At 41.3% G+C, this 13,788-nt stretch overlaps 1 protein-coding gene across 1 annotated transcript in view; it reads right to left on the reverse strand.

The window, feature by feature from the left end:
- The window catches only part of LOC121863504, a 73,803-nt gene extending 66,222 nt beyond the window's left edge, over nucleotides 1–7,581 (reverse strand). The window contains exon 1 of the mRNA XM_042362177.1: nucleotides 7,200–7,581. Within this exon, the coding sequence (XP_042218111.1) occupies nucleotides 7,200–7,254 (55 nt within the window). The 5' untranslated portion in view covers nucleotides 7,255–7,581. The remainder of the gene's footprint in view (nucleotides 1–7,199) is intronic.
- Nucleotides 7,582–13,788: the final 6,207 nt, after the last annotated feature.

The following is a 13,788-nucleotide window of genomic DNA, read 5'->3' on the forward strand; positions in this document are numbered from 1 at the left end:
AAAGCCCAACCGCGAAATTTTCACCAAACCCTTTCTTTGACCGGAAACCTTTGAAACAATGATTCTCAAATTTCTCTACGTTACTTATTTTTTTTATTTTAATTCATTTTTTTTTATGTTTATTACCTGTTGGTTCCTCTGTGTTGTGTTCCAGGTGAGAGAATAAGATACTATGTAAGTTAAAATAATGTTAAGATGGCTGGTCGGCTTTGTAAAATTTCGGGATCCTTACTGAGAAATTTTGTGAGTCAAGTTTGTTCCTACTCACACCTGACAGACATTCTTAGTAACGTAACGTAACGTAACCTAACCTAACCTAACCTAACCTAACCAAACCTAATCCCCAGGTAGCGTTAGGGTAATTAATCATCAAACGGTAACGACACATCATATAACACATTTAAAAACACACATATTAACGTAAGCTATAAACACTGTCATTGTTTATAGCTGCGGCGTCTAAGCTAACACTCAGACCACAACTCGCGTACAGGAGCAACTTTAATACGTGAGTGACACTTGAGAACCGTGAAGTGGGAGGGAGGGAGGCGAAGCGAGGGGTTATGTTATGATAGTGTGCACTTGTCTCTTCCACCTTCGTATGCTCTACTGCCCGCCCGCCCTCCCTACCTTCGCTCCTACCCTCTCTATCACCTTCTCTCCCTCCTTCCCTCTCTCTCCCTCACCCATCACATCCCACTCGTTACCATTTCTCCTCATTCACCCACCAAACACCACAGCCATACAACACACTCCTTCTTATATCATCCGTCGTTGATCCATTACCTGACCCTTATCCATCCACACCCCAGCTCTCACCCACCCACCCACCAGCCCTCATCCACCCACCAACCCTCACCCACCCACTCCCCAGCTCTCACCCACCCACCCACCGCCCTCACCCACCCACTCACCCACCCACTCACAGCTCTCTACACTGCCATCACCCACTCCACCACCCTCACCCACCCACTCACAGCTCTCACCCACCCCCCACACTACACTGCCATCACCCAAACTCCACCAATGTACTCAGAAGTCTTTCACCTGTCTAGAATACATTTAGCGGGTACAGGTAAATGTCAGCACCTCAATTGATCGTCACGGAGTAAAGAAGTTCATGAAATATTCGTCTGGTCAACTTTCGAAGCTTCAGCCCAGAGCGAGTTAAATAGTGACGTCATGAGTCCAGCTGTCGACCTGTCAAGAGTAGGTAAAGCTCAAGAGTAGGTAAAGCTCAAGAGTAGGTAAAGCTCAAGAGTAGGTAAAGGTCAAGAGTAGGTAAAGGTCAAGAGTAGGTAAAGCTCAAGAGTAGGTAAAGCTCAAGAGTAGGTAAAGCTCAAGAGTAGGTAAAGCTCAAGAGTAGGTAAAGCTCAAGAGTAGGTAAAGCTCAAGAGTAGGTAAAGGTCAAGAGTAGGTAAAGGTCAAGATCACCTGGTGTTTAAAGTTCCCTAATACTAACTTAACCTAACAATCTAATTTAACCTATCATGAACTAATCTAACCAAACTTAAGCTAACTTTACCTAACCAAACATCACCTAATCCAACCAAACCAAACCTAACCCCCCCCACGCCTCTACTACCCCCCATCCCCCACAACTTAGTCTCCCCCTTCGCCCCTCTGCAACATTCCCCACTACCTCCTCTCTCCTTCTTTTTCCTCTCCTCTTCTCTCTCTCTCTTCTTCTTCCTTTCCTCCTCTCTCTCTCTACTCCTCGTCCTTTTCTATCCTAAAGACACTCCCTAATGCACACACACACACACACACACACACACAGATTAAATAAATTATGATAAATACATTACTGGTCCTATTAAAAGGTTAAATAATGTATCCAAATATTCACTTAACAAAACAAGAGAGAAAATAACGAATCTAATTTAACACGAATGTAAATGTTAAGTTAATTAAGGTTTTAAGCTTAGCTAATAAGATTAATTTAATAATACCACTCAAGCATAATGAGATTTGGTTAATATAGAATTGTGCCAAGTTTAATTATGGTTAAAAATGGATAAATCTGGTAAGAATAGGTTTAATTTACTTGATTAGGTTGGATTGGGTTTAATTAAATATTCATATAATTATAGCAAGTTATGACGTGTCTCTAAAATCATGTCCAGTGACGGACACAATTCCCTGGACACTCGAGTCAATTATTGAGGTTTTTATTTATATTATAGATTGGTTTATGGTTTATTTTGACTTAAAATAAATAAACCACATTCACTTAACATATAGTGTCTAGGAAATTTTGAACACAAGTGTACAATCGCTTAAGTTATTTTAGTATGATAATAAAAAGAGTTTGTTTACACTTAATAATAATCGCAGTTTGTTTACACTTATAGGAATTTATTTATTTACACTTAATAAAAGGAATTTGTTTACATCTTAAGAGTAGATGGTGTTTACACTTTTAGACGCACTTTAAGTAGGTTAGTCGGCAAATAAGGCTGAAGGAACTGTTAAAGAATAAACAACTTCGTACTCCACTGTGTTGCCTGGCAATTATGGCCACTACGAGCAGTAAACCGTGGCGGGGGTCGGGTGGGAGGGTGGGGTGGGGAGTGGGGGGGGGCCGGGTGGGGGAGTGGGGTGGGGAGTGGGGGGGGCAACGAGGGAAGGAGTTATCTACGTCTACTTTTTGTCTACGTCTAATAAATGACTTTATCTGGTGTAACTTCTACTTAACTACGTCTACTAAATGACTTTATCTGGTGTAACTTCTACTTAACTACGTCTACTAAATGACTTTATCTGGTGTAACTTCTACTTAAGTACGTCTACTAAATGACTATCTGGTGTAACTTCTACTTAACTACGTCTACTAAATGACTTTATCTGGTGTAACTTCTACTTAACTACGTCTACTAAATGACGTAAGGCCAAATTATACACATTGATTCTAAATAAAATTGGTAATAGAAACTTGTAAGTCGCTAGTCAAAATTTTTATAGTCGTCAACCACAGCAAATTAGTTTCTGAGTCGCCACACCCGATCTGAGTCAACACACTTGTTCTGAGCCACCACACCTGAGTCGCGTGGAAGTCAGGTAATAAAAAATTGTACATCTTAATTATATTTTTAACTTGCGTGAAAATCTCTCGTCAACTCGATAACTTACAACAACTCCTAACTTAAGGTGAAACCAGATTATGCCGCTAGTTTTGAAGAATGCCCGAGTGCCTGCTAACCTAACCTGATCTAATGTAACCTAATCTAACCTAACTTGATATTTTCTACCAGCACTAGCTAATTGATTAAACCTAACCTACAAGTACTAAGCGATAAACCTAACCTAAGTTGATAGATATCGACCAACCGAGCTAACTTAACCTAACCTAACCCAACCTAACAGAGCGCGGCAAGAACTCTCACAATATTTGGTGATGTAATAATGCTTTTAATTTATTATATTAGAGTTAATTTAAATGGTGGGTTGGGTTGGGTTGGGTTGGGTTGGGTTGGGTTGGGTTGGGTTGGGTTGGGTTGGGTTGGGTTTACGGTAGGTAAACTTATGGTGATCCAACACGACTTCGGGATTTCAACATATGATCTCACCTCCCCCCCCCCCTCACCCTACAACCCCTCACCAATCAGGTTTAAGGTACTTTACTCTCTCGTCCAATCGGCAGCACCCTCTGACCAATCAAAGTCACGGTACTTAACCCTCTCGTCCAATCAGCATCGTTGTCTGTTATAGTACAAGGCAGTTATTACTTTAATTAAACTGAAAAGAATAATAGTCGTAAAGTGAGTAGGTCCAGGAGTTTAATTAAAGCAGGTAAGTTTGGCTGCTTGTTATGGGGACACGCACACGCACACACACACGCACACACACACACACACACACACACACACACACACACACGTACGCACACACACCTGCACACAAATACATACATACACTAGCTAATTACTCCACCAGCTGGCTTCCTCCACCAGCTGGCTTTCTCCACCAGCTGGCTTTCTCCACCAGCTGGCTTTCTCCACCAGCAGGCTTCCTCCACCAGCTGGCCACATGACTGGTAAGTAATGGGCGCTTTCAAGGGTAAGAATCAAGCTATCAGCGCATAGCCACCACGTATCTTACATAACCAACGCGTAGCTTACATAGCCAACGCGTAGCTTGTATAGCCAACGCGTAGCTTACATTGCCAACGCATAGCTTACATACAGTAGACAACACATAGCCTACATAGCCAACAAGTAGCTTACATAGCCAATCGTGACCTACACAACAATACATAACTAACAAAGCCAACCTATAGCCAAAATAGCCAACTTAGTCAAAATAGCCAACAACATCGCGAAAGTTCATTGCCCCCAAGAAGTTATTAAATTCTTCGAGATATTTCTAATTAATCCACTTAAGAGTAAAGACTGACAACAATTTCACTTAAGTGCCTCAGATTAAGTATGTGTGTGTGTGTGTGTGTTGTTGGCAGTGCTAGTGGTCGGGTATATAGTGTTGGTAACAGTGGTGTCAGTGTTGATAACACACACACACACACACACACACACACACACACACACACCTCATTGTCACTTAAAGTCAATATTGATCGCCATACTAATGTCTGTGCAACTCTGGCCAACATTAGCCACACCACCAGAGTTAAGGTCACCCCCCCCCCCTCCTCTCCACCCTGTTAGTCATTCTCTAAATATTCATCTATCCAATCTTCATATCTATCCATCCATCTACATATCTAATCTTTATCTATCCAATCTGTGAGAAAGATTTATGAGTAATGATAAGTAGAAATCTTAAACCAAGACAATAATGTGTATTTGCTCGTAACAAGGCTAACAAAGTACTTGGGTTCATACAAAGGAGTGTTAGTTACAAGACTAGTGAGGTCATCCTAAAACTATATCTTGCACTTGTGAGATCTCACTTGGGTTATGCAGTTATGTTTTGGTCACCGTACTACAGAATGGATAAAGAATCCCTAGAAAGCATACAGAGGTGGATGACAAGAATAATCTCAGGCATTAGGAACCTTGACTACAGAGACGGGTTAAAGCATCAGAATTTGAACTCCCTCGAGAGACTTAAGAGTGAGGGGCGATATGATCGAGGTGTATAAATGGAAGTCAGGGCTAAACAAAGGTGACATAACAAAGGTACTCAAACTATCCAACCAGGATAGATGGGAAACATTAGTTTGGAAATAAAGTAGTGGACGAGTGGAACAAGTTACCAAACATCATCATAAACTCGAACACGCTGGGAAGCTTCAAACATACTGTAGGTTGGACAGATATATTATATGAGCAATAGGGGGTTGGCTGTAAACGAGGCTGCGTGGTATGGGCCAATAGACCCGCTGCAGTTTCTTCCATTCTTATGTTTTGATGTTATATTTCTGTCTTCTCCCTTGTCGTTACGTTCTCTCTCTTCCTCCCTTGTTCTAACCCTCTTATCCTCCCTCCAACCTTCTAATTTATTTATGCATATTTCTCTGTCTCTCTCTAGTCGCTCTTTATTGCACGTTAATCCACTTCCTACCCATCAATATTGTATCCTCTCTCTCTCTCTCTCTCTCTCTCTCTCTCTCTCTCTAACAGCCAATCTTTCTGACTCTCTCAATCAACAGTCTCTCCTATCGGCTTGCATTGTATATATCTCTATCTATCTCTATCTATCTATCAACCAATATATCCATCCATCCCTAACTTACTGCAGAACTGGTCCAGGTAACCTGCCCCCCGAGAGCTAATCAACTTACCTGACTACCGCCCCTTAATGAGACCCTGCATTAGCACGTGGAGGGAGGCAGTCAACACCACGCACCGTCTCTCTCTCTCTCTCGTCTATGGGACAGTTTATTGAGTCAGAAAATTACAGACACTAAGGAAACAATAATATTGATGTGGGAACCAGGTAGCGGATTCTCAGTGGTTCGTAAGTGAATTTTATCCTTGTAATAAGACAAAATCAAATTCCCTTAATGAAGACACGACAGTCACCAAAATGGCGTCAGCATTGCACCAGACTAGACCAAGGCAATAGGTCTCGTCTCAGTTATGTACGAAGATTTTATGACCCGTGTCCATTAACTTAAAAGGCTCATAGTTATCTCTTTAAAATTGGTGTATGTATAAGTTACTAAAAAAAATGGTTTAGATTCTCAAATGCTCTAAAGTAAATGCCTTTCCATTAGACTAAGTAGAGGCTCCTGAGAACGTTTGGCCATCTCATACTCAATCGAGATACGCCTTGCAAAAGTGACTTGAACTCTCAAAGGTTCTTATAAAAAGCCACTGCATTTGCTAACGGGGCTTCCGAGAACGTAGTCAATCCAGCTTACTTAAGGCATGAGGTAAAACTGACTATACGACTCGGGAACTCATCTCGGAACATGAACAAAGCAAACATGACATTTAAGGCGCCTTCCCCAGCACACTCCTCGACCCGTCATGCTATCTCGATATAATCCTTCATAATGTTGTTCCTCCGCGTACATTGCAGTCTAGTTTGCATTTTTTTTTGGGGGGGGAAGGGGAGGTGAGGTTGGAGGGGGGGGGGGGAGGATTTTTTTATCCTCGTGCAGTATGACTTGCATGATGACGTGGCTTGCAAGTCATTGAACACCAGATGAATCAGTCGTTAGGTTGTCAGTGAATAGGAGAGGAGGAGGTCACTGAAGTGTTACCAGATAATATAAATGGATCATATTAATATTACCCCCTCACCCCCCCCCTCACCCCCGGTTATCATCACACACCTACACTGTCTTAAGCCCTACCATAATATTCACTGCCCTATCCTACCGTAACTAACTCTAACCTGTATTACCCAATTATAAATTACCTTAACCTGCCATAACCTACACTACCCCTACATTAACCTACCCTAACCACCAGCCACAATAGACACCCGATAAGTGAGATGAATACAACATAATTGGAAGGTGCAATGTGCCGCCCTACACACACAACACCACGCCGCTCCCTCAACGTGATAGTTAACGAGGGTGGATTGGCCGTTCACGTAAACACACACACACAACCATCCTCCAGGTGTGTTTATAAACATTTTAATTAACTCAGATAAGATCACGAGTCCTTAAACAATGGAATATTATGCTGGAGTTAAATTGGGTGGAGAACAGAGAGAGGAAGTGAGAATACAATGGAACTATGACACCTCCTATACCGCCGCCTCCGTCATCCAGTACTTACCTTGAATAATCAGAAGACGGTAAACAAAGCTGATTAATGTGACTGTAGACAACATCACTCCTCACTGCCTGGTGGTGGTTCAGTCCCAAGCGTCGCAACGTGTTCGTTCCCCTCTAGTGGCAGCCAACACTTGTTGATTCACAGCGAAACTACACACACACACACACTCACTCACACCGCGCCGCCTTGCTCCTAGTCTCTCTATTACGAGGAAAGTAATCGCACGCTACATATTTTCACTATAGCACTTTAACTTCTATCTACTATTCCTCTTTTGAGTTATGGAATAGTTTGCTGACACTTTAAACAGTCCATAATTTCTTGTTGCGAGCGACGATTTATTAACACGTATACCTCCCACCCTCGCCTGCACGACAGTTTGGCGACCACTGTCAGGCTCCAGTGTACGATACTCTCGGGGTTCTGGCCACGAGTAACGAAGTCTGAAAAAAAAGATAAAAAAAACATCAGTGCCGAAATGTGTTAAATCAACTGGGGTTTTTTTACAGGTACTGTGTATCTTGTCAATAGTTTAGGGAAAAAATACATGTTTATTTATAGTAGTCGCCCGCGCAGGAACTTCGTACGTCTGGCATATGTTCCTGGGACGCGGTATCTATGGCAACTGGAATAAAATCGCCTCACACCGAGTTAAGGTTATAAAAGTTTAATGAGAGTTAATATCATGGTGGAATTATAGTCTTATGCTTTCAGACGCAGGGCGATGCTTTTATGGCGGATCTATAAAACCGTGATGCATAGTTAAGCATATGTCCCGACGCCTCCACTTATTAAAAAAAAATCGTAGACGACCTGGAAAAGTTCGGATTTCATTTCAGGGATTTGGGCGAGCGAGTAAAGAAAGATGTTTTGATGATATGTAAATACCTCATCCGTGTTCCATAGTCCAGATTTTATATTGATCGTAAGTTAATTGTTTATCAGCTTCCATAATCCACATTCTGAATAATTATTTTCTTTTATATTTTCGTAAATTAAATTCTAAATCAGCATTCCTTTATCCTGTTTTATATTGATCGTACGTTTATTTTAACCAACATTTCCCTAATCCAAATTCAGAATTGATCGTAAGGTTAATTCATTAGCAGTATTCCATAAGTTAAATTTATAGCATTAACAGTTAAAAGGGTAAAATTAACCCAGTCAGTTTTGTGTCCAAAGAAAGAACAAAGTAATTTACGATCTACAAAGACTTTAAGCCATAGATTGTATTGGTAGAGGGTACAAAAATGACCTTAAATAAGATACGATAATAAAAGTGACTTACGACCTTCTGAGAGTAAACAAGATAAGAGAAAAAGGATAACTTACGATCTTCTGAGAGTAAACACAGAGTTGTATTGGCAGAAGATCCCAGAAAGACCTTAAATAAGATACAATGGAAGAGTGTGGGAGCTTCGTCAACAGGTCACCCCCCCTCCCCCTCCCACCTTCATAATGTAAGGTGGACTGGTCTCATCTGCCCTCTTACGCTTGTTTATTTCGCCTCCTCTCCCTTCCGCCTCCTCTTCCTTCCGCCTCCTGTCCCTTCCGCCTCCTTCCGCCTCCCCCTTCTTCCACCTCACTTCTGCTTCCACCTCTTCCTCCTGTTTCTTCCTACCTTCTGCCTTCTTCTTCTCTCCCCGTCTTCTCCTCCTTCCTCATTCTCCTCCCGTCTACTCCCCTTCTCCCTCCGTCTCTTCCATCGCCCTTCCGTCTTCATGTGCAGCTCGAAGCGCATGCCCCTAGGATATGAGTTCCGAGAGAGGAGGGGAGGGGGGGTAGGGAGGGGCTGATGGGCGGGGGGGTAGGGATGGGCTGATGGGCGGGGGGGAAGGGGGGACTACTAAGTGGTCGTTCTGTTTGTTTGTTTTTATCTTTATTAACTTAATTACCATAATATACCATAACTGAACCTAACCTAACCTAATTCCTACAGGTAACGTTATGGTGTTTAATTATCAGATCAAATAGGGTAGGGTGTCTTATCTTCAGGTGATCCATTCTTTTTCTTCTTCGTCTTCTTCTTCGTCTTCTCAGGTCAATAAATCCATAAACTACTCATTACTACAGAACTTCCATCAGTAATGTCGTAAAGGAATTATATTTATTCATTTTAACACAGGCATCGAGCTATAGAAAATGAAATAATAAAAATTTAACTTCCAATGTGTAATTTTATTCATTTATTCATTCGACTTTATTGAAGAGAGATTGAGTTACTCGATATTGGTAGTAATTCGCATTTCAGGAGTATTTTAATGTTTATAATTGATAATAAAAATTGTTGTATCATACCTTAGTGAATATCTTGGTGTTACTTACGATAAGAATTAATATTTAAATGTTTTTGGTTGAGATCAATATATGGAGTCCCGGAGAAATGTCCCTGCCTGCCTGCCTGCCTCCCTCCTTCCGTCCATGTGCTAAGTTAGGTTAGGTTAGGTTAGTAAAGAGAACCAACATCACCACATTGTCGTCCTATTCCAATAACAAATAAAACAATAAATCTGTTATTACCTCTCACCTGTAAATCTGTTATTACCTCTCACCTGTAAATCTGTTATTACCTCTCACCTGTAAATCTGTTATTACCTCTCACCTGTAAGTCTGTTATTACCTCTCACCTGTAAATCTGTTATTACCTCTCACCTGTAAATCTGTTATTACCTCTCACCTGTAAATCTGTTATTACCTCTCACCTGTTTTATTATACTTTTCTTCATCCTCTTCGCCACTAATCGGCTTCTTGGTCACTTGGGGGATCGACCAAATCTTTGTTGTGTTATTTAAAGGGAAGTAGCCCACCCGGTGAATGGTCACTTACTCACCTCGGGATGAATCAATAAGTCAAATAATTATGTAGAATTTATTGGTTAAAGTCTACAGTATATACCAAGAGTAATTCAATAGGAGTTTATTAAAATTTATTTCTTGATAGGAATTAAGAGTTGAGTAATATTTGTAAGGAAAACCCAAACCTAACCTAACCTGTTACTGTATTTTAAGTTAATTTATATTAGAGTGTAAATATTAAGTCAACTGAAAATACAGGGGAAATACAAGAGTTCCGGTACTGTATATTTATTTTTGTATTATTTATTTGTATTATGGTGGTGGCCAGATGTACCGTGGCCAGATGGTGGTGGCCAGATGTACCGTGGCCAGATGGTGGTGGCCAGATGTACCGTGGCCAGATGTACCGTGGCCAGATGGTGGTGGCCAGATGTACCGTGGCCAGAATCATCCATCCCCCTTTAGTGAAGGTGACATTGCAGTAATGATTCCATTCTATCGTTTGATCATTTTTCATTTATCCTCGAGAGCACAAGAGCACCCGTGGGAGCTGACCTGACCTGACCTAACCTAACCATGGGAGCTGACCTAACCTAAACACCTCGGTAGCTAACCTAACCTAATCTAACCTCTAATTTGTGGGCCTTCCTCCCTCCCTCGTGGTAAGTTATTATATATATATATATATATATATATATATATATATATATATATATATATTTCATTAGCCCAATAGCACGCGGACTTCTACATACAATCAACACCTCAACCCGCCAGGATTCGAACCCACGGCCCACTAGCCCATGACTGTGACCGGGAAACGCTAACCGCTGGACCACCAGGATACGAAAAGCAGTCTTAGACTTTGTTATATTTCTCACAAAGCCTGTTCAACGAGCTTATAGCGCCGTGAACCTCTAATGGGGACTACCCGTATCACATAGGTGGTCAGAGTAACGTTTTACCAAATCCAGCTTCGAAACACAGTCATGGGCTAGTGGGCCGTGGGTTCGAATCCTGGCGGGTTGAGGTGTTGATTGTATGTCGAAGTCCGCGTGCTATTGGGCTAATGAAATATATATGGATATATATATATATATATACTGTCAATGAATATGATGCATCTCTTTGTGTACGAACCTCTGTCCTGCATGGCAGTGAACAGTGACATTACCCATATGAATCTGACCTCTATACATTTATAGCTGTTAATGAATATGATGTATTTCTTTGTGTATGAACCTCTGTCCTGCGTGGCAGTGAGAAGTGATACCACCCTCAAGACCTGACTGAATTACTCACAATAGGCAAACTGTACTCCAAGCTTTGACACTAAATTTGTTAAACTAAAAACTCACTATCAACACGTCCAATAAAACACAATGTTTGAATTAATGTTGTTTAATGAACACAAAGAAATATAAATACACATATACAGTTACAAATGTAAAGTACTCAGTAACAAATGTAAAGTACTCAGTATAGATGTAAACAGGGAAACCAGATACCAGATGAACAACGATGCCATAGAGAAATCCGACTGCGAGAGAGATTTAGGAGTAATGATAAGTAGGAACCTTAAGCCAAGTAAACAATGTGTTTTTGCTCGTAACAAGGCTAATAAAGTACTTAGGTTCATACAAAGGAGTGTTAGTTACAAGACTAGCGAGGTCATCCTAAAACTGTATCTTGCTCTTGTGAGACCACACCTGGATTACGCAGTTCAGTTCTGGTCACCGTATTACAGAATGGATATAGAATCCTTGGAAAGAATTCAGAGGAGAATGACAAGACTAATCCCGGGCATTAGGAACCTTGAGTATAGAGACAGGTTAAAGCATCTTAATTTGCACTCCCTCGAGAGACGTAGAGCGAGGGGCGACCTGATAGAGGTGTATAAGTGGAAGGCAGGGCTAAACAAAGGGGACATTACAAAGGTACTCAAACTATCCAACCAGGAGCGAACTCGTAACAATAGTTTTTTACATTAGACAAATTTAGATTTCGGCGTGAAATAGGTTAACACTGGTTTGGAAACAGAGTAGTGGATGAATGGAACAAGTTACCAAATATCTTCATTAACTCGAATACGCTGAATAGCTTCAAACATAGGTTGAATGCTTATATGAACAAAAGGGGTTGGGTGTAAACGGGACTGCCCAGTATGGGCCAATAGGCCCCCTGCAGTTTCCTCCATTCTTATGTTTTTATGTTCTTATACGTATACAATATATGTAAAAATCAATACTTTATTTGTTAATTACATCAACTAGTCGAGAAAGCATCGCATCGTATCGCTATTAGTCCCGGGTACGAGTGAATATTTGTAGGTTGAAATTCTGCAGTGAATAAAGAAAGAGTGAATAGGAGTATAAATAAAGATAAATGACGTGACAGTGAAGGAGACACGAATAACAGGATTATGACTTGAATTTTAATTAAGAATATCAACAGCGTAACAAAGACAATAACAAAAACACCATCTAACTGGTTAACACATAAGAATAAACACACACACACACACACACACACACACACACACACACACACACACACACACACACACACACACACTTCACAGTCACTCGAGGACCAGCGAAAGACTTGTTAAGGAAAGTTTTCTCCTTATTCTAAGTTAAAACTCGAGGGGCAACGTGTAGCATTCCCTCGATGGTGTGGTACAGAGGTGGTTTGTGTGTAGCTTTGGTGTGGTACAGAGGAGGTGTGTGTAGCTTTGGTGTGGTACAGAGGAGGTGTGTGTAGCTTTGGTGTGGTACAGAGGAGGTGTGTGTAGCTTTGGTGTGGTACAGAAGAGGTGTGTGTAGCTTTGGTGTGGTACAGAAGAGGTGTGTGTAGCTTTGGTGTGATACAGAGGAGGTGTGTGTAGCTTTGGTGTGGTACAGAGGTGGTGTGTGTAGCTTTGGTGTGGTACAAAGGTGGTGTGTGTAGCTTTGGTGTGGCACAGAAGCTTTGACGTAGAGAGAGAGAGAGAGATATATATATAAAACGAACAAACACCAACAAACATTTCATTTCTCCAACAAGGAAAGAAAGAAAGAAAGAAAGAAAGAAAGAAAGAAAGAAAGAAAGCAAGAAAGAAAGAAAGAAAGAAAGAATATATATAATCCCCGACTGAACAGAAAGCAAAACCACACACCACACATTTTAACTCCACCGACAGATGAAGGCTGTCGGGGTGACTCAAAAGACCTCACCTCTGGTATTAATGACCTCTCTTACCCTGTATCCATCACCTGTCTACGTAAAGGACAGAACGTGACCTCAGAGGCTACGGTTTAAGCAGTAATATAGACAGGAGTTTTTCTTGACGGTTGAATGGATAAAAGGGAGTAGGAAGAGTGTGATGGAGGGAGGGAGAGAGGGAGAGAGGGAGGGAGAGAGAGAGGGAGGGAGGGAGAGAGGGAGGGAGAGGAGGGATGGAGGGAGAGAGGGAGGGAGGGAGGGAAAGAAGGAAAGGAGGGGGAGGACGGGAGGTGGAAGAATGAAAGAGAGGGATAGTAATGATTAGTAGAGTGAGAAAGAGAGAGAAAGAAGAGGTGGAGGGGGGTAATAAAGATAAAGAGAATGAGATAAAATAAAATAAGTCTTTTTCTTTGTGTTAATATCCATCTTAAACCTAACCTAATCTAACCTATCCTCACAAAAAAAACACAAAATCAATCCAGGTGTTTCTCTCCCTCACGCTAGATGCTAATTAACACCAGGTAAGGTATTCGGTGTACTGTGTGTGTGTGTGTGTGTGTGTGTGCGTGTGTTTAGTTTTTATAGGAGT

The sequence above is a fragment of the Homarus americanus genome, unplaced genomic scaffold, assembly GCF_018991925.1.
Source record: "Homarus americanus isolate GMGI-L3 unplaced genomic scaffold, GMGI_Hamer_2.0 scaffold41366, whole genome shotgun sequence".
NCBI classification, from domain to species: Eukaryota; Metazoa; Arthropoda; class Malacostraca; order Decapoda; family Nephropidae; genus Homarus; species Homarus americanus.